The sequence below is a fragment of the Pristis pectinata genome, chromosome 3 (genome assembly GCF_009764475.1).
Source record: "Pristis pectinata isolate sPriPec2 chromosome 3, sPriPec2.1.pri, whole genome shotgun sequence".
In the NCBI taxonomy this organism is placed as follows: domain Eukaryota; kingdom Metazoa; phylum Chordata; class Chondrichthyes; order Rhinopristiformes; family Pristidae; genus Pristis; species Pristis pectinata.
In genome coordinates this window covers 47,788,594-47,810,699 of record NC_067407.1, presented here as the reverse complement: position 1 = coordinate 47,810,699, position 22,106 = coordinate 47,788,594, and the positions used below count along the sequence as shown (strand labels likewise).

Sequence of the window (22,106 nt, the reverse complement as noted above, 5' to 3'; positions counted from 1 at the left end):
AATCTAAATGGTGCATTAAAACACTTAAATTGAAGATGTTTTATTTCCAGTGTTCTTAAATCCATGAATGGATTGAAACAGATTTATGATAACTTGGAAAAATAAAGATTTCACTCCTTTTAATTAAATGGTCTGATTAATACAATAGAAATACAAACTTGTTAATTCTTTAATAGTTCAGAATAAAAGACTTCATCCACTAATTTAAATGTCCTTAGCTATATTTCAGAACATTAGACTACAGTCTTAATTTTGGCTGTAATCTTCATAAATAACATAGCTAAAAATCACTGTACCTCCAGTGACTGACTCTTTATTCCTTAATTATAATTGTCAAATGAAGCAGAATAATTTGCTGTTACACAATGGAGTTCTTAATTCTGGAAATTTGAAAAAGGATGAAATAGGAAAGATTAGTGAGCTTAACATTAGTAGTAGGTAAAACACTAGAAAGATACGATAATGGATACTTGAAAAGTGAACAGAATTAGACAAAGGTTACATGGATTTCTACAAAGGAAATCATTTGACAGACATACCAGGTACCACCTCAAAACTGCAATGGAAAGCTAATGGATGTGGTGTACATGGTTTTTCCAGAAAGCCTTTGATAAACTCAAAGGTCAGAGTGTAAAATTAAAGAGCATGATAATGGCAAGATCAAAAATTGGCTGACAGACAAAACAGTAGGAATAAGATGACTGGCAATAGCAATTAGTTATAGCACAGGGCTTCACAATATATCAATGATTTGAATGAGGGAACAAATTAATAATTTGAGGTTTGACAACTATATTAAATTGGGTGGGATGTGAATTGTGAAGGATGCAAAGAGCTTTCAAGGTGACTTAGGCATTAAGTAAGTAGGCAAAAAGCTTGGTAGATGGATGTAACATTGATAAATGTGAAGTTAACCACTTTAGTAGGAAAAACAATGGTGGTGAATTATTTAAATGGTGTTAGATTGGGAAGTGTTATTAGACAAAGATTTGAGTATTCATGTAATCCAGTTGCTGAAAGCAAAAGTGCAGGTGTCAAAAGGTGTACCCAAGTTTAGCATTTAGGATGCAAGGATACACAAATCAAAATTCACTTTCATGAATTTTGTTCCTTTTTGTTTGTTAGTGTTGTCAAATTTAATGTTTTAGAAGGCAGTTGTTTATCAAGTATATCCCACTACCAGATCCCCACCACCAACCCTCAAAGTTTTCATAGGCTAAACTTGTAATTAGTACAATTTATATTGAAACAAATATTAACCAAATACAAAGCTACTTTTCCTCCATATTCAAACTATCAGATCTCAATCATAGCAATTTAAAAACTGAGAAAATTATGGAAAAGAAAACTACTGATTTGATTAATTATTATGTTTGGTCATATTTGAAAGCTTCTTCAGTAGATTACACCAGTACTGAAAGCTCTGCCAATATAGTTTAACTTTGGTTTTGCAAAATTAATCGTACTTCTTCTGGTTGGTATCCCCAAGGTCCCATGTTGCCCTGAAATGCACAAAAATATATAGTTATAGTGAGGAATTAAACAATCTCTGCCAAAGACTGACAGTGTCTTGATTTGCCTTGTCTTTGATCCACAGCTGAGACAAGTGCTAATTAGTTCTACTCTTCCCCTCAGTAACATTATTGATGATTATTACTGCTGCAAATACAAAATTGGTCCTTATACACAAAAGCTTTGTATCAATAAGTTTAGAGTACCTTTTATGACAAATTAATAAGTAAAGGCAAAGCAATCAATATAGAATGTTGTTTTAGTCAAAATAAAGTATTTTTTAATATATACTTGTACAGTTGGTTCTGTGGATGGCAATAACATGAATTGCAAAAGCCAGTTATTCAAAAGGGCTTTGAAAAACAGTATTTTGCCATTTAGTTTTATTTAAAACTTCAGAAAGCTAATTCTACTGGTAAACTTGGATTGAAAAGTCAAAACAATTTATATTATAAAACTTATGTACATTGTCAGTCATATACATTGACCCTTAATAAATAAAATCTTCAACCAGTTCCAAAAAAATCAGCTTATCTTCATTTACACAATCTTCCCTTTTCAGTTTTCTATCCTATCACAAGAGACAAAAATACATGCCTGCAAAATGTAAAATTCTAGCATAAATGTTTAAATTTTCTCAATTTAGAAAACTCAATTGCAAGTTTACTTAACTACACCTATTCTAGTCTTGCTAACTTCTGGCACCCTGGCTCAACCACCTTGCCAAAGTCCCAAGACCATCCCTTACCTTGGGCACATCCTCCTCCAATTTATAATAATCTCACCCAAACTGATGTAACAGCTGATATTTGTTCAAGGAGTGGCCATGGCCCAGCTATTTTTCCTCCTTGGAGATAAGAGTTGAAAGCATATTTCTGCTTTCCAGCACGTTTGAGGAAAAGAGACAAAATAAGCAGGCCAGAGGTACAGTAATACAATAGCCAAACCATAGCATCAATGGAGTGGATAATTAACACACTTCTGTTCAGTATGACAGAATGATTTAGCATTAATCAATTCCTTCAGGAACAGGTGGGGTATGAATTTAGGATGCATTTGCCATTGCATTGTACTTGGGCAGAAACAAAATATCAGAAAAGACTAGTAGTGAAACTATTGATTTCAGGTCAAGCAGGGATTTAACCTTGCAAAGTAAATCTTTGAATGTCAGAATACTCAGTTACCTTGTAAATGATTTTGCCATCAAGCACCACATATAGTCTTTCTGGCATGGCTCCATATTTAATACCAGTCATATCATCCATAGAATCAACTACCACTGGACAGGGAGGCTCTTCTTTTAGTAACATCCTTGCAGCATTAATACGATCACTTAATGTTTGATGTTTTTTAATCTCCACATTGTTTTTGAAAGTCCAGCCATCTGGAACAAATAGCAATAAAATTAAGTAAACAATGTAAAAACTTCAAAAGAAAGGTGCCATTTTTGTTTAAAGGAGATATTTTTAAAAAATGATGATTTCTAATTAAAAACATAGGTGAAGGTCCTAACTAGATGGTTGAAAAGGCAAGGGCATTACTAAATATGGTAAAAGCAACAAGTGAGCTGACAAAACCTAGTTTTATTATTTCTTCCACCAGTCATAGGTTGTATTCATACCTTCAACAAAGAAAGATAGTGGTTGTTATGGATCTTTTTGCCCCCCAGTCACGACTGGAATACAACAGCCAAACCTCAGAGCAGTGTGCCAGGCCCATCTTCAGCTGCTTCACCCATGACCTCCCTTCTATCATATGGTTTGTGGAGATGATTGCTGGAGATTGTACAGTATTCAATGCCATTTACAACTTCAGTAAATAAAGCAGTTCAGACCAGCATGCAGCAAGACCTGGACAACAGAGGTGTGGGCTAGTAAGTAGCATGTAATAATCACACCATGAAGTGGCAAGCAATGACCATCTTCATTGAAAGAGTCCAACCATCCACCTGTGACATTCAACATGATTACTATTGCAGGGTTCCATACCATCAATATTTAGGAGGACGCGGATTAAAAACTTAGTTTGAACAGCCTCGTAAATTGTGTGGCTAGAGGAACAACTCAAAGACAGGGGATCTGATACCCCAAAGCTTTTCAACATCTTCAAGGCCCAAGTCAGAAGAGTAATGGAATATCTTAGCTGCCTTGATGCAAGCTCAGTATCATCCAGGACAAAATAACCCACTTACTTCACCTACTACTGGTACCAATACAGTAGTACAGTGCCACCTACAAAATGGTCTGCAGTTACTTGCCCAAGCTCTCCTGACAGCACCAACAAAACACGTGACCTCTACTTCTAAGATGGAGAAGTGCAGTAAGCATATGAGAACACTGCATGCAAGTTCACCTTTAGGTCACACAGTATCCCACCTTGGAAATATACCCAAAAAAAAGACATTTTCAATAGGCCTAAATACCATAAACCCATTATCAACATCACTGCAGGTGTATCTTCACCAGAATGAATGGTTCAGGAAGCTGGATGATCTTCTGCAGATGCAATGTAGAAAGTAAGTATCCTGACTAGTTGAACCATGCCCTGGTAATAGCAATTCCAATACCCAGAAATGGAAGAGGCCGCAGAGAGTAGTAGACACAGCCTGGTCCATCATGGGATCATTCTTCTCCACCACTGAAAGCATCTGAATGAGGTGCTGCCTTAAGAAGCAGCATCTATCATCCAGGATCCTCATCATCTGGATCATGCTCTCTTCTTGCTGCTACAGTCAGGCAGGAGGTACAGAAGTCCAAAGTCCCATACCACCAGGTTTAGGAACAGCTACTTTCCTGCAACCAATCAGCAGAACCCTAATCCTACTTCAGCAACAGAACACCTCTTGCACTACCATGGACTTGTCTCCAAGTGTGTGTCTGAGTGTGTGCCTCCAAGCATTGTGTTTTTAAAAATGTCTTGTACACGTACAACTTGTGTTCTGTGTGTTGTTGTCTGAATCTACATGCCTATGCTGCTGCTGCAAGCTTTTCATTGTACCTGTACTTCACCATACTTGTGCATCTGACAATAAACTTGACTTGACCACCACCACCTTTGCAAGGGCAACTGGTTACCATGGATAATGAGCAGCTCTGCAGAAATTTTATCACTAACCCTTCTGTGCACATTGAAGATACAGTTTTAAAATGGTATGCAAGAGTAACAAACACAAAAAGACTTTCTTTTGCTGAGAATCTATTTGTACCTGTGGCATGTGCCTCTTGAATGTAGACAATGAGGAAATCAGCCACAGAGCTGAAATCTTTGACAAGTTTTTTGAACTCCTCAAACTTGAAAAGAAATGGAGGTCAGGAGCAGCTTCCGAAACTCAATACTAGTGGTCGGTTATCTGGGGGATAAAGGTGAATCTATTAGAAAGAAGAAAGCCGTGGACGTATAATTTAAAAATATCTGTCAGAGCAGATCACATTGGATGGATAACATGAAAATAGTGCACGATGAGACTGTAACTGAAGAACAAAGGATTTTTTTTTGCATTTTTCCAAAGATTGACAACAATTGGGAAAGACATCTGAAAATTAAAGTATTTATCCTCTACGCAATGAATTGATTTGATATGACACAGAAGGCACAAACATTATGAAAGTACTGTACATATAACAAAAAGGCTGTGGAGAAAGTGGGTGGGAATTTGATTGGATAGCTCGTTTTAAATTGCTACATTTTAAAGAATCAGTACAGAGACAGGGCAATTTGCTCTATGATTTCATGAATACAAAGATATATAGTCAGGCATGAGGAAAAATTGCTGAAACAATACTTTCTCCATAGCAAATCAATAAGAAATATATATATTTCACTCAGGCATGGTGACACACATACATGGGGCTTTGTACCCACAGAATATTTACCCACTAATGGAGATTTCTGCTACATATTTCATGGGCCAACTCAACCTCCATGTAAAAATCCCACCACTGGCCCAAGGAGGAATCCAGGTACAAAATTCATCTAATTTAAACTTAAAACCATTTTACATAAGCTCACTCTCCTTTATCAATAGTGTAACACTCATGACAAAGTAAAAGAACTGGTTCTACAGGTTTGAGTGAAAATATGGGCCCTTCCCATTTGTGTTATCCACCAACCCTGTAATTTTCAGATATTGGGCTTTCCCAATTCTTAATTCAATTGCTCAACCTCTTCAGCTGCCTAAACTCTCGAATTACTACTTTGAAATTCTGCCTTTTTTCCTTGCTCCAAGCCATTCTCTACAACCTAAATGCTAATGTGGCTACTTGTTAAATTTTGTTTGATCTTGCTTATTTTTAGCGCCTTAAATGCATTAGAAATGCAAGTTATTGTTAAAAATTCTACGTAGCATGCCTCATTGCTCAAAGCTAGCGAAATGCAGCTTGGTTATAGCTACTGCATCTTTTATGGGTGGATTTGCCCGCATTACATGACAGTGGTTGCGGACTTGAACAGGATTTTGTTGTAGAAAACACACGCCAGGGGAGGGGCGGGTCACTTACTTACGTAAAGCCCACACAAGACCGAATTCTTATCTCGAAGATGAAATGTTGCATCGTTGGTGGAGCCTTGTAGTACTACCAAAGCCTTAAAGTCGTTTTCCTTCCTTAAAAGCTATGCCCCCGAAATGTGTCAATTTTTGCTTGCCGTTTTGAAACATTTGTCTAAATTATACATAGGTTATTAGAAAATTTAGCTTCACATGTTCGATTGTTGGCCACCAGCAAGATGTCGTTTAGCTTTACGTGTTGTTCGTCTTTAGGTATTTGGACTCTGAACCAGCAGTCATGCGGTACTTTCACCAAAGAATTAGGTTAGTTTTAGAACTACGGATTACATCGATTAAATGCATTGTTGAATTTGCGGAAAAAAAAACTCGAACACGTAGACACAAGAGATTATGCAGATGCTGGAATCTGGAGCAACATATGCCTAAATGCTGGAGGAACTCAGCAGGTCAGGCAGCATCCATGGAGGGAAATAAACAGTGCAAAGATGCCGCTTGAGCTGCTGAGTTCCTCCAGCATTTAGGTATGTGTTGACACACGAACGCGTAACTCATACAAACCCTTCAGGAAATCAAGCACTTTATGTTCTTTGTTGTCGAAGTCAATGACTCGTGTATTGGGAGCTGAGGTGCCCTTGAAAGCTTCATCTCCGATATTCATCAATAGATGTTCAACCACCGCTTTCACAAAGCGCAAACTGAATAATGTCGGTCCCCAGTCTTCATACTTGAACTTTGGATTTTGAGTCATGGTGGTTTTCAACCCAGCTTTCAGCACCAACTTCTTCACAGTTTCAGGAAAAAGAAGGATCATAAATTTACCAATTAATGTTTGCAGACAAACGTAGATTAGCAGGACGAAAGTCTGCAGGTACACAATCAATTTCCCCATGTCGCAAAAGGCTCGCTGCTCCCACCCACAGAAATACTATGAGCGACGCACCCGAAGTGTTTATATTTCTTTCACCTGTGCAATGCATTACTTCCGTGGAACCTGATTGGGTAGAAGCACTGAAAGCGATTTCAAAAGGTACGACCCATCTAAGTGAATTTATCAACGAATGGGTTAAGTAGGATATCGGATACAACAGGTTCACTTTCAGTGAGTAATACAGTGGAGCACAAAGGAAATAAAAAAAAGTATCGTTATTTGTCTTGAATTTATCGTCGGTAAAATCGAACCAGCTACTTTGTCTTTTGCAAAGCGTCTGGCCCTCGGTGCGGTAGCATAGTTCGGTGTAAAAGTGGGGAATGTATTTGTCGGCGTATTAAAGTCTGCGAGGTGCGCGCTGTGTGACGATGCCTTTAAGGAGCTGACGGTGACGCGTCGCTGCGGCCTGAGCCTTGGTCCGGCCTGCGTTGCATGGGAGCCGGACGCATCCCGGCCCAGCCCGACCTGACCCGACCCCCGGATCCCGAGCCAGCGCCAGGCGGCGAACACAAGCACGACCCGCTGCCAGGAGGGACTGACTGTGAGCTTCTGCCTACGGTGAGGGAGGCCCGCGCCCTGTCTCCATTGGCAATAAGAAAGGGGGGGGGGGGTTTGTTAGGGGCTTTAATGGTCACCATGGTAATCCCCTCCCTCTTGGACTGAATGCTTTTGCATACACTTTGGGGGTCAGTGGTAGCCCCTGATTCTCCTCCTCCACCGGTCATTCATCCCTCGCCGTGGTTGTTTTGCTGGTGCTACTGACATGAAATATACTTATCTGAAGGGCCCCTCTTCACGCCTGGGCCATCAGGTTGACAGGTTTGATTGTCAGCGAGCTTGCCAAAATAGTGAAGGCATCACAGCTGAACTGAAACTTGCCCTCATCAAACGCCCCAATCAATTTCCAGCTTGGATTGCGGATCGAAGGATGCAGGAACCAAGGCAGTTCCCTTCCTCATAATTAGAGGAGCTGTTTTAATGAGGGGGCCCCCTTTCTGTCCAGTAAAGGGTTAGATCCTGCAACCAGTCTGATCTGTGTGTCACAGTCTTGATTATCATTGGACGAGCTGATACTGAAAATTGTCGGCAATTAGTATTGGTGTTGATAACTAGTATGTTTACTTAATTTGCTATGTTATGTTATCCATTGTTACAGCAATGCAATGCAATTATAGAGTTAAAATGTTTTAGCTCATGTACCACATCGGCACAGAATGTTAACCTTTAATCATACTTGTCTTTTGTTATCAATTTATGCCACAGTTAATTTTCATATTAACTTTTGTGATATTTCCTTTGATTACTCTAATCCCAAATACATTTAAGTAAATACTTTGTGTTAAGGTGAAGCTTCATTATAATTTGAGTGAGGTCTCATCTCTCACAAGGCTGAATATTACAATGACAGCATTTTTTATTTTGCAGGAACTAAAGATTTTTCATAAATTGATAGTTCTGACAACCAAGTAAATGGCAGCTGCAGATGATTTGCAGTTCCAAGGTAATTTAATTTGTGATCTATTTTTTGCTGCAATAATGTTTGCATTTTAATCACAGCTCTTGAGCTCTTACTCATCTATTACAATAACTTCTAAGACCATTAATCTAATTTGTTTCAATAGTCTTTCTTCCTGGCAAATAATTCTGCCTTCTTGCTGCTCATTTTGAAATATTATTGTTTGAAATCTTTATCAACATTATCGATCTTCATCTCTTTTGAAAACTTTTAAACTAATGGATAATTCTACAGTTGTAATAAAGAACAGTTTCAAACATGTTTGATTTGTGGACATCATGGTGGCGCAGCCATTAGGGCTGGTGCCTCACAGCTTCAGGGACCTGACTCCAGGTGATATCTTTGTCGCATTTGTACATTCTCCATGTGACCGTGTAGGTTTCCTCCTGGTTCTTTGGTTTCCTCTCACATCCCAAAGATGTGTGGTTGGTGTGTTAATCAACTACTGTAAATTGCCCCTTGTGTGTTGGTGAAAGGCAGCATCTGGGGCAGTTGGTAGGAACATGGGGAGAATAAAATAGAGTTAGAGATATAGGTGCTTGATGGTTGGCACAGATTCTGTAGGCCAAAGGACCTGTTTTGGTACTGTATGACTTGACACATTTCTTTCTCTGCACAAACTCTAAGGCTTTATGAGTAATTTTGTTTTTCTTTAAGTTTTTTAAATGCAGAACATAAATTTGAGAATGAATATTTTCAGTAGAAATACCAGTGAACAGCTCCCACACAATACATTTTATCTGGGAGAGATAACTTGAGTCATCCAGATTCACATGCCATTTTAAGAACAATTATTAACCTGATATTTGGTATTTTCACTGTCTTTTTTGTTGGAACCCAAACCTTAAGTAACTATACGGTGTAAGAAACTTAATATTTAGATGCAGTGGCAAGTTAAAGGTCTAATTCAAATAATGAGAATTTTTAGCTTGTTGATAAATGCACAGATGGATTGAAGCCTTCTAATGAAACTAGTTTGTTTCTGTTGGGGCAGGAACTATTTCAGGATGGATAAGAAGTAATTCATTGATACCTGTCATAATTAATTATTTTTGTATTGCCCATGGCTTCATTAATTTGCAACAACAATGTCCATTTGTAGAGCTTTAATGTGGATGAATTTTCCAGCAACACTGAGTGTTCAGATGGTTTATAATACCTTGATATTCTTTCATTTGTGTGTGTTTAATGTAGAGTTCGATGATGCCACAAACCTATTGGCAGCAAATCCTGATGCCACAACGATAAGCATCGCAGATCCCAATGATAAACCTAAAAATCAGAGAGGTCCATCAGATGAGGTAGGAAGAGATGAGGATGAAGATTTGCTGGGGAATGAAGACTCTGACAAGGCAGAGGTGAGCAATTTTGTAATAGTAATTGAACAATACGTTCAATTTCTGTTATGTCCCCCAAAATATATAATTATTTCAATAATCTGCAAAACATAAAAACTTTTTTTTAATAAGGGGGGAATATTGTCTAATAACCCAATTTTTTTCATTATTGATCAACTTCAGTGTATTTCAAAATTCAAATCTTCAGTGAAGTTCCATAATTGGAAATGTATCTAATTGCTTTTGAGCTTCTGTGGTATTCCCCTAGTTTACCCTTTCATTTGGTTCCTTGATGCCCTTTTTGTATTGTGGTTCTTTTTCTGTTTGTTAATGTAGGGAAAAAAGTCAGGGAGGGTTATAATATTGATTGCTTTTAAGTGAAAGTCTGTTGTGTAACAAGTATTCTATTTTTTAAAAATGAAAAATGGCATCTTCTGAAACTGAATTTTCTTATTTATATTTTTTAAAGAAAAGCTACTTACAGTTAGAATATTTGTGATCAAGTACGTATGTGGTTAACATTTGTTGTTCTCCTTAGTTACTTGCAGGACAAAAGAAGAGTGCCCCCTTTTGGACTTTTGAATATTATCAAACATTTTTCGATGTTGACACCTTCCAGGTAGGGACAGAATTAACTTCCTTCACCAGCTTTTATTCATCCATAATAAAAAAAAACAGGAAGATTTAATAATATTTTAAAATATTTTCTTTCCTTCCATTTCATCCATCTGGGTATTGATTTACATTGTGTCTTGGTTCTGTGTGATACCAATTTTCTGGTATCCATGCCCTCAACCCCTTCTTCGCAAATGACTATTCCTTGTGTGTGATTCATAATGTGAGTGGCAACAGAATTTTGTACCATCATGGATATCAGAACCTGATCCTCTTATCTTTTGTAAGCATACATGAATGTTCAAATAGTCAGTGATCAAATAACATAATCCAAGCTTATCTGTTTCTCCAATCTTGCACAAGCTACTACATTCAAACCTGGTGTCCCAGCAGTTACCTGGGATCTTTTTTTGACCTTGCTAATAAATTAATTAAGTTGAAAACTTTGACATAGAACAATATTTAACTGAGAGTAAACTGTAATTTTTCCTCTCTGCATTATAGGTATTGGACAGAATAAAAGGTTCCCTTTTACCACTTCCTGGCAAAAACTTTGTAAGATTATATATCCGCAGTAATCCAGATCTTTATGGTAAGCACATGTTTTACAATAGTTACTAGAAAGAAAAGTTTGTCTTAAAGTAATAACTTGAATATAAAATGCCCTTTATTTTCATTTCAAATTATATCCATCCACTCTCTTTTAATATATATGCTTATACAAAAGGTTTTTTTTGTGGAAAAAGTATACGTAGTGATTATTTTAGAGGAAATCCATAAAATTTGTAAACATTTCAAAACTGAAGTGAAGAGCTGTTCTGTGATATTTATGAAAGTGCGAGGTCACATTTGAATCTAGATGTGTTACTGTTACTTGGTATTTTGAAGAAAACAAGTGCTTGATTTTTGAAATTTGTCTTCATCAGGTCCCTTCTGGATCTGTGCCACTCTGGTGTTTGCAATAGCAATAAGTGGAAACCTTGCAAATTTCTTGACTCATCGTGGCCAGCGTGGTTATCGTTATGTACCTGAGTTCCATAAAGGTAAGGGGGAATACTCCTTTAGTGTAGAAATATAATTTAGTTAAAATATATTGTTTAGATGGCACAACATATATAACATCAGCACACCATCCTACTGAATAATGAGAACATTGGAAGTTGTTCTGCACTTCCAATGTTTTGACAGCCTCCACCATTCCACCATGACATGAATGACTTCACCAGGCACAGTGTGTACATTTTTCAGTAATGGTCTCACAGCAAAATTGGTGCAGGTCAAGAAGCTGTCTCTTAAATGCTGTCATTTGTAGATGGAATCTGATAACTTTAAGAAACTAATTCCATTTTCTTTCATAATTATAGAATCTGCAATAACCCAATAGACGTTAATGGCACTGATGGTGATAGCGGTATACATTAAAGGGTTTTGATGGGGATAAAAAATTCCGTTGGAACGTGATTATAACTAGACAGTATAAATTTAAAGTTACATTATGCAAATTGTTGTTTGGATGTGTTGTTTGCTGTATCAGTGGAAACAAAATCCAAATAGCTTTTTGATGTGATACAGATAATACCTGAAAATGATATTTAAAAGGGCACAGGATAAGTCTTGAAAACCAGGAGATGTGCACTTAGTTCATTGTCCCTCTTCTATGCTGCAAAATTCCCGAGCTACTTTTCTTCACAATAATATATACAAAAACACAAGCAATCTATTGAAGCTGTGTTTCCCCCACCTGGTTCTCTCCTTCTGGCAGTCCTTAAATTCTTGTCTCTAATGGAACTAGAATTAAATTAGAATTAAAATTCTTACCTATAAATAGGCAACATCTAAACACATTTTGCTTTGTTAAGCTAGGAAGTGGAATCTTGCTCGCTGTGGCAGGTGGCTGTGTAGGGCTGCCCATCTTCAGATGTACAGAACTGACAGTTTTGACTGAAGACTCTGTCATCAGCTTTGCCTTCTGTCAAGGCTTGTGAGAGATGTTATAAGGGCAGGACCTTACACTATACTGCTCAAGTACAGCAGTGAGGTCCAGACAGCAAATAACCCCAAGGGTGCAAAGGGCCAGCAAGAAGGGCCTGCCACTTCTGGCCCAGATCAATACAGATGTGTGAGGACTATGGGCAACAAAATGTGGCCCAGTATGTATTAAAATACTGTATATGATTCATAGATTGATAGAAATTGGGCTCCCATTCTTAATGTCCAAAACATTATTGATTTTTGTACTTTTAGCATTTATTCCTGATCATGTTTCGGACAGAAACGTAGAACTGCAATTCATAACATGTGGATATTCACAATTTAGAAGAAGTGTAATATAACCACTGGCAGTATTACAAATATTTCCTTTTTCATTTCTCAATGCTTTTGGATTTCAGTAAAAACAAATATATTTGTAGTAGCTATGCAGCATAACTTTGTTCTTATTTGTAGTTTCTATAGCAGCTACAGCAATCTACACCTATGCCTGGCTCATTCCTCTTGGACTCTGGGGCTTTCTGATGTGGAGAAACAATAAAGTGATGAACATTGTCTCATATTCATTCTTGGAGATAGTGTGTGTCTATGGATACTCGCTATTTGTTTACATTCCTACTGCAGTAAGTATGACCTTGATTTTCGAACTTGGGTTAGGCTAAGTTCATTGGGATGGTGTGACAACTCTTAACTCCAACACAAGTGCCAGAGGAAAGTATGTGTAGAACAACACATCTAGAATTTGGGAGGAATGGCAGTATTTAGAGGAACACTAGTCATAAGTAGAGTAATGCAATAAGGATTATTAGCTTTATGGCTTTAGGTCTATGAAGAAGTGAGATCTCTTGTGTCTAGCTGTGATATTCACTGTTGAAGCTGATGATGACCTGCCAGAGAGGTACTGCGACAGAAAGGTGAAGGAGATGCAGGTGGAAAATTTGGAGAGGCAATTAGAGTTACAGCTGGGATTTGATGTTCCTGGGGACACTTCACCAGCCAACTACTTTAGTGGCTTGGGCTACAGTTCAGGATAGCCCACTGATATTAGGCTATCTGATTCTGCCTGATTTTATGGAATAGTAGAGAGATGATTCAAAGATCACAGAATCGTGTTCATCTCAGTTTGGAATGTTTAGCCACGCTATTTGTAAATCCTGTAAGAGAAGAGCGAAGTAAAATTGATCATTATTTTAATGCCAGCTGCAGACAAAACAAGAGATACGATATGAGGTGAGGAACAGGACAAAATGTAGAATGTATTGCAAGGCTGGTACCACAGTGAAAAGGCAATAATCCACTGAGGATCCTTGCTGAAGATCCACAGTAAGAACCTCTTGTGCATCATCAAATTTCTGAGAAATCGTGCCTCAAAATTCATTAATGTAACCCTGCCTTTTTCAGAACTACATTTATGAAAACAATGTTTCCAAGAGTACTGTGTGATCATGCAATTTTTTTCTGGAATTTTGGGGCTCTGCAAATTGCACTTGTGTTAATGAGCCAGTCTTCATGTCTGATGTCCTTAGCATCATATAACTATCAGCACGGAAACAGGCCTTTTAGCCCACCGGGTCTGTGAGAACCATGAAGCAGCCATTTATACTAATCCTACACTAAACTCATTTCATTCCCACCACTTGTCCCACATATGAATGAAATAATGTAATGCCTGGAGCAAAGTTGAATTGCTGAGATAAGTTAGATCTCATTCATCCAAAGCATATCTATTTTTGGTCACTTGCAACCCAACAAAATCTTCATAGTACTGCTTGCTCGGCAGCTGCTTGATTTAATGGAGACCTCTCTGACCAAGTCCCATTCCAGTGCTGGAAACTCAAATCTGGTAGATCCCCTTTACATTATTTATTTGCCACCTTCAGCTATCCTTTGCCTCCCACACCCCTACCACCCCCTCCACCCCCCCCCCCCCCCCCCACACACAGCCCCACAGTTATTTTTTTGCATGTTTTGTATTGGAACAGCACATGAATGCCTTATTTAAGGCTATTTCAAATGTCTTCAGTAGCAAGAAGTTCCTGGACAAGGCCTATGACCAAAACTGTGCAGTGACCTATTGACATGGGTCTGCTGGCACCAAGGAATTCTAGATCAGTCACGTTAAAAATTAGGACTTTGTTGTTGCTGCAAATGAAGATGATTAAATATCAAGACAGTTTTATTGACTAATGATATTAGTCTGAATTTTGGATAAAGGTGGGAATTACATGGCAGAGGATGTAAACCTGGGGAGATGTTCTAGGAACCTCAGCAGTTACTGGCACAAACTTTTTAATAAGCCTAGAATTTTAGGCAAGGATAGAAAAAAATGTTAATATGGACAGTATAGATCATGTGTAAGCATGTAACTCTTCTTTCCCTTCTTTCCATATTGCAGATGCTGTGGATTATTCCAAGTGAGATAGTACGTTGGCTGACAATAGTACTGGCCATGTGCCTTTCAGGCACCGTACTAGTGATGACCTTTTGGCCAGCTGTCCGGGATGATAACCGGAGAATTGCCATAACGACTATTGTAGTTATTCTGATCCTTCATGCCCTGCTTGCAGTTGGCTGTAAGGTACATATGGATGTATAATTCTGACAAAGGGTCACAGACCTGAAATGTTAACTGTTTCTCTTTTCACAGATGCTGCCTGATGTGTTGAGTTTTTTCAGCATTTTTAATTTTATTTATAATTTACTTGCTTCATGGAACTAAATAATATATTGACTTTTTAATTAATTACAAAAACTAAGTTCTGTTTTGTCAAATTTTTTCACTGACTTCCACATTGGGACAGAATTAGAAATCAAGATTATTTTTTGTCTTGCATTGATTTTCCTTGACCTCCATAAATCCACTGAGTGAGTTCCATCAGACACATTTAAGTGATAGATTCTAACAGGTTTATTTTCCCAATGCTTGAACTGATTTAGATAGGCAAAGATTGATTCCAGTATTGAGCAATTGGTAATTGAGGAGAAGCCATGTGCAGCATACAGCTCAGAAGAATTTTCAAATTCTCATTCCATCTTTTGAAAGTGTTAAATTTCTTATTAATTTAAGTAAATATGTAATTTATTTGTTGGGCTTCAATTTCAAATGACCTGCATTCATATTTTCCGAAGTACATTGGATGAAACCTTGTTGAAACAATTTTTTATCAAATCGCTAACTGATTTCTTGTATTTGTTCAAGCTTTCACTATTCTCAATTTGTGTTTTCTGATTTTTACAAGTTTTTGTTTGGTTTTTTTTTTGCCCAATGATATGCAGTTTATAGTGAACCACATTTACTGTTGTCTAAAGGACCATATGCACACATCTGGTGTACATTTTCTTGGGAAAACTTGTTTTAAGATACCATTGGACTTATTAAAATGTTTTTATTGCTATTTCCCAGGCCTATTTCTTTGATCCACCAGAAAAAGTCAAGCCTTCTCCTCTTGTCTCCACAACTATTACTCCAACTCGTAATGGAACTCTTTTGGCAAACCACAGTGCATAACTTGTCAGGTGAGCATTTCCATGACTGGGGAAGGAAGGACAAACAGGAGAAACAAAATTCTTACATCCCAATTTAGGTTTTGATTGTTTTAGCTTTAATTTAATGGGTTTCTACCTTTTTAGAATCCAAACACTAGCAAGTGTGCTATCAGTTAATCATGTGAACTAGTGTGCTTCTGACCCATGCAGAATAGAAAGTCTCAGGTCTGGCTCCAAATTAGTGAAAATTTATCTGAATCTCAGGGTTACATTTCAATGGGCCTTGAATGAGTACAGTTGTGTAATGGTTAAATTACTTGACTAGCAGTCAGAGTCCTGGGCCATTGGTCCAGAGATGTCAGTCTGAATCCCACCATGGCAGTTGGGGAACTTAAACTAAAATAATTAAATAAATTTCTAACCGCTTTCTAAGGCACTGGTGCCAGTGGCTCATGAATCGAAACCCACTTCTACACCTGTCCTTGAGCCATGCATTCACTTTCCTGATCTTGTTGATCCAATGCCACTTTGCACGTGGCTCATGTAGTAATCTCCATCTCTCTCTCCATCTCTCTCTCCATCTCTCTCTCCATCTCTCTCTCCATCTCTCTCTCCATCTCTCTCTCCATCTCTCTCTCAAATGTCTGAAACTCTAGCTCATCAGCTTTATAGGGGATGTGCAGAGGTTGCTGCTATGGGATTAGTCTTCTCTCCCAGTTCCAATGTGATACATTAATAACACATCACTTGCCCTGCCATGACATCCATAATTTATTTTAATTAATAATTACCTTTTCTGACTTGCTATCGTAATTTAGTTAATAATCCAGTCTTAAGGCATCAAGATTTGTCACACTTTTTGCACTGCATTATAATTGAATTTAGTATGAATCCCATTTAAAATAGAGAGAAAAATATCTACAATGCTTATCAGTCAATTACTTTTCTACCTTCCTGCTCAGTCACTCTCCAGTTATTTCCCTTCATTTTCAAATTCTTGGTTGGGTTTCTGGTACTGGTGATTTTTATTGACTCAATACTTTTTCTCTAAAATACAAACACAGCATCCAATTTCCCCACTCGCTATAATCCCAAGAATTTGCTGAGTACTCGAATCATTGAGGCTTTCATTAAATAATTGTAAAACTGCTTTTCCTTTAGTTTCATTGCTTGGTATAAAATTTAATTAATGAGAAAGATTGGGTGTTTTAAATAATTTTTGAAATATGGTGCAGTAATTAGGAATGTGAAGATTTTTTTTGAATAAGCTCATTTTAGTTTGGTTCATAGTGTTCACCCTCCTTGTAATTACTCATCATATCCACATATTACAGTTCTCTCTGGCAGTGTCCCAACGTAATCTGTTTACTCAGTCAGTTTGAGTTTACCTTCCTTGTCTGTTATGTTTGCAGTGTAAAAGCAAGATCTCTCTGATATACTTAGGTTCAATAAATATTTTGGAAGTTAACTTCAAAATAATTAACTCATCTTTAATTTACCATAAAGAAACTAGGACTTTGTGATCTTTGTTGATTCACGTATTATTTTGAAAACTTCAAATAAGTCATATCTGTATCCATTGTAAAATGTTTCTTTTTTTTATTTTTTTAGATTTGTTCACTGATGTCTTTGTATGCGGAAAGGCTCTTCAAACGAAACAGCCAGTATAACTACAAAGAAATATGCTGATTTATCTAACCATTGTAGAGCTCCAAACCAATTAAATCAGGTTTTGGGATCCTTGCATTGTGCCTGCTCTGATTTTTTTTCCCCTGTTCTACTTTTCCACTGTCTAATGAAAAGTGTACTTTACAAATTGTAAATACTTTTTGCACAGCTTGCAAATTTAATTTGGAAAAATATTGTTTGTGATCTTTGGTAATAATCTTTAATAATGTTTAGATTTGCTTAGTTATGTATATAGGAAAATTGTTACTTTTTTTGAACAGCTTTACTTTATTCAAAATTGCCAATCATAAAATGTACATAATTTATTATGTATCATGGTTTTGTATAGAACTTGACAAAAAGATAAAAATTAATAATGTTTAAATTACTGTATGCAAGTGAAGAATTGCCAATTTTTGGGTGAAAGGATTGATGTGCCTTTAATGCATCTTCCTCGCTTCCAGGAATGGAAACAAAAAAAATCAATCATGCAGAGACGGAAAAGGAAAGTCTGCAAAATGCACTCCTACTTTATTTTGCCATGCTTCCCTTTTTTTTTGTTAGTGGTGATTCAAAACAAAAATGCAGAGCAGGATAATATCTACAATCATTTGTCTTGCTATAGACTGCACTTTCTATCATTTTTCAAAATCCCTTCAATAGGCTGTAACCTCAAGTACTTTTTAGTCACTCGGAGCAAAAACCTGTAGAAGATCTGGATGATTCTGAAAGGCGATCAAGGACACTTCAGAATATCTGACCTCCAGAGATAAGTTTCTGCTTCCCCAACATCACCCCATTCCTGACCCCAGTTGCAGATGACCAATGATGTTCCCAATGGTATGAGGGAATGTTCTGTGAATACAAAACTGCAGCTACTGAAAAGCTGAAGTAAAGACCAAAATTGCTGGAAATACTCAGCCAGTCAGGCAGCAGCTGTTGAGAGAGAAACAGAGTTAGTATTTCAGGTTGAAGACCCTCCACCAGAACTTTGTGGTGGAGGGGAGGGAGAAACAAGAGAAAACAAGTTGTTTTAAGTTGCAGAAGGTTGGTGAGGGATGGACAGAACAAAAAGAATATCTCTGGTAAGGTAAAGCCAGGGCCATCATAGGGATATGCTGTAAATGTGGTCATCCAGTCAATGGGTGACCTTAATCTCTTTTTTCCTATCCATACCCTCTCTGCAATTTAAAACCAACTTGTTTTCTCTCTTGCCCAGTTCTGATAAAGGGTCTTCAACCTGAAATGTTAATACTGTTTCTTTTTCCACAGTTGCTGCCTGACCTGCTGACTGTTTCCAGCATTTTCTGTTTTTATTACTGTAGGGACCTGTTTGTATGTCTGTATACAGCAAATATGGTCATCAGTGATCACTGTTGAAGGAAGGAGATTTTTAAAATATTTTGTGGGCAAATCAGCAAAGAAAAGTGTATGAATGGTTTAAAAAAAATATGGAATGAGTGTAGGGCTAAGAACAGGTGGAAAAGATGGGTTTCCCACCTCCTGAAGAAGGCTCATCTGGATTTTTTTTAAACATGCTTTCTGTCAACCCATTTTTCTTTACCTTTTCAGGATCTGGGCTGGCAAGGCTAACATTTATGACCTAACTCTAACTGCCTTTGAGAGGGTGGTAGTGAGCTGTCTCATGAACCACTGCAGTCTTGCCTTTTGTCTTTCTTGATGATAGCAATGGCAGGTTTGGGAGGTGTTCTCAAAGTAGCCAGAGCAAGTAACTGCAGTGCATTTTGCAGATGGTAGACAGAGCTGCCACCATGGGATGATGGTAGAAGGAAGGAATATTTAGGGTGATTGATAAGGTACCAATTAAGTGGGTTACTTTGTCTTGGATGGCATTGAGATTCTTGAGATCTGTTGGTGCTCATTCATCCAGGCAGGGAGAGTGGCTGCCCTCGATATCAAGGCAGCATTTGACCAGGTGTGGCATCAAAGCACTCTGGTAAAATTGGACAGTGAAGGGGTGGCAGCTGGCAATATGCTGGCTGTGGTACTGGACCCAAAATCCAAAACTAGCTGCACTTCCATGAAGTCAATGGACAAAGGCTAAACATTCCAGTGGTTAGAGTCATACTTGCACAACAGAAGAAGGTTGTGGTTATTGGAGGTCAATCATCTCAGCCCCAGGATATCAATAGAAGATATCCTCTGGGCAGTATCCTAGGCAAAGCCACCTTCAAGTGGAGAGTATTCCATCACACTCTGACTTGTTCTTTGTATCTGGCTGAAATATCTTGAGTTGTCAGGAACAGAGTCACTCACTGCAGAACACCCAGCCTCTGACTCTTCTAACAACAGTATTTATGAGGCTGGTCCAGTTGAGTTTCTGGTGGATAATGATCCCCAGATAACTGATGGGATCTTGACGGTGAGGGACCTGGCAGTGGCAATGCCTTTGGGTAGATGATTAGACTCTTTTGTTGGAAATGGTCGTTACCTAGCACTTTGGTGGGACAAATGTTATTTGCCACTTTTCAACATATGCCTGAATTGAAAATTGTGCAATCATCAACAAATATTCTCACGTCTGACCTTATGATGAAATGAAGGTCATTGATGAAGCAGCAGAAAATGTATTTGTGAACAAGATATACCATGGCAATTTTCCATATTATCAGGCAGACACCAATGTTGTAAATGTACTGAAGATGCAGCTTGTTCCGAACTGAAATGGTTACTTAACTCAGAATGATTGTTGATGCCATGAGAATAAGCTGCAGGGAAAATAAAGGAAAGAAGGGGGAATGGGACTGATGGGATTCCTCTGCTTGGAGGTGGCATGGACTTGAAGGGCTGAGTTGCCTCGTGTGGTTATAAGAAAGTTACTAAGGAACTAAGTACTCTTGAAATGTCCCAGTTTTAATGTAGGAAGTATATGAACTAATTTGCGGACAGTAAGGTCCTACTAATGTGAATGTTATTCTTTGTTTTAATGTTATTCCTTTAATAATCTTTTTGAGTAAAACCATGGGACTTTTTATACGTACACCCGAGAAACGAGATAGGATGCCAGAAAGGCAGCTTGTTCATATGTAAACTAATTTTCTGTAATTGGGTTACAGATGGCTTTTGTTTCCAATTTGGCTCAGATCAAGTCTTGTATCTCTACACTCCTTGGATTAGGTTCCATTTTCAAGTTTCTGTTTGTTGAATGTTTCAGTAGATTTGAGACTCATTACCTTTGGTTAGCAATTTTGAAAAAAAAACTTGCCCTTTAACAATAAACGTCCATGGTAATATATGGTGTTAGGTGGGTCTATAAATTGGTTTAGATATACATGCATATGTATTGCATCTTAATTATTTCCTTTGTTTCTTAAAACAATTGAAAAAGAAACCCAGCTTCAAATTAAGTAAGAGTTGCTAGTAATGTTTTTGTGGTATTGATCCTGCCAAAGTTAAAAGGTTGTGTGTTCAGGTCCCAACTCCAGAGAACAAATTTTAGATTGGCACTTCAATGCAGTCTTTAATAGTTCAGCACTGTCAGAGGTACTCTGTTACAAATGAGAAATTGAACCATTTGCTGTGTAAAGTGGAAATAGGATCCCACAGCACACCTTTAAAGAGCAGGGGATTTTTCTTGGGTCTTGATCAATATCACCGTAAAATCATGATCTGATAATTATCAACTTATTAAGTTTCATCTATGCAACTTAAAGAACACTTTGCAGTTATCCAGTTCTGATCAACCTTGACCTGAAAAGTTGATATTTGCTTGACCTGCTGAGTTCTTTCAGCACTTCCTGTTTTTGATTCTGATTTCTAACATCTGCAGTTTTTTTGCTCCAACTGCTAATTATCATCAGACAACTTGTGGTATTTAATGTATGTAATTCACTGTCTCTGATCTCAGTCATGCAACAGTTGTCTTACACCTGATCATTATCCAGTCAACTCTGTTGGAACATGATGCATGTTCACAGTTGTTCAGGACAGTATGCAAATATCAATGATGCCCTATTTTCATATTCTACCCAGGTTCACAACCTGGGAGATTTCTCTTTATTCAAGCCAAGGCTATATTTATTATTCATCCCGAGTACCTTGCTTGGAGGCCTTTAAGTTTGACTTTGCAATCGCATTAAAGCAGACTGCTGGGTGGGGGAAAGGAGTAAGATTCTTCTCCATGCCAAAGTTATGAGCAAGTTATTGAATTTCACAATTTCCCACAGAAGAATGTAAACAAGTGATTAGTATTACACAATAGTAGCTTACGGCTGTGAAATAAAGACTGCACTGAATCTTGTAGAGTTTTTCGAGGAGGTTAGCAAGAAAGTAGATGAAGGAAAGGCTGTAGATGTTGTCTGCATGGACTTTAGTAAGGCCTTTGACAAGGCCCCACATGGGGGGTTAGTTCAGAAGGTTCAGACACTGGAGAGGTTGTAAACTGGATTCGAAACTGGCTATGTGGGAGAAGACAGAGAGTGGTAGTGGACGATTGTTTCTCAGACTGGAGGCCTGTGACTAGTGGTGTGCCTCAGGGATCTGTGCTGGGACCATTGTTGTTGTCTATATCAATGATCTAGATGATAATGT

General features: G+C 37.8%; 2 protein-coding genes across 3 annotated transcripts; one reads left to right on the top strand and one right to left on the bottom strand.

Annotated features, from left to right (window-relative positions):
* Nucleotides 1–104: 104 nt before the first annotated feature.
* Nucleotides 105–6,905, bottom strand: dio1 (iodothyronine deiodinase 1). Its single transcript, XM_052011511.1, has 4 exons — nucleotides 6,575–6,905; nucleotides 4,718–4,861; nucleotides 2,697–2,896; nucleotides 105–1,502 (listed from the first exon to the last, which is right to left on the bottom strand). The coding sequence occupies exons 1-4, from the start codon at nucleotides 6,903–6,905 to the stop codon at nucleotides 1,437–1,439; spliced, it is 741 nt and encodes a 246-aa protein (XP_051867471.1). The 3' UTR covers nucleotides 105–1,436.
* Nucleotides 6,906–7,019: 114 nt separating this feature from the next.
* yipf1 (Yip1 domain family, member 1) lies at nucleotides 7,020–17,630 on the top strand. 2 transcript variants are annotated; one of them, XM_052011510.1, is made up of 10 exons: nucleotides 7,020–7,043; nucleotides 8,370–8,445; nucleotides 9,655–9,818; nucleotides 10,336–10,416; nucleotides 10,917–11,004; nucleotides 11,339–11,455; nucleotides 12,858–13,024; nucleotides 14,797–14,979; nucleotides 15,805–15,917; nucleotides 17,499–17,630. In XM_052011510.1, the coding sequence occupies exons 2-9, from the start codon at nucleotides 8,415–8,417 to the stop codon at nucleotides 15,907–15,909; spliced, it is 936 nt and encodes a 311-aa protein (XP_051867470.1). In that variant the 5' UTR covers nucleotides 7,020–7,043; nucleotides 8,370–8,414; the 3' UTR covers nucleotides 15,910–15,917; nucleotides 17,499–17,630. The 2 variants fall into 2 exon arrangements, with proteins under 2 accessions (XP_051867470.1, XP_051867467.1); XM_052011507.1 differs by lacking the exon at nucleotides 7,020–7,043 and adding an exon at nucleotides 7,357–7,502.
* The last annotated feature ends 4,476 nt before the right edge of the window (nucleotides 17,631–22,106 follow it).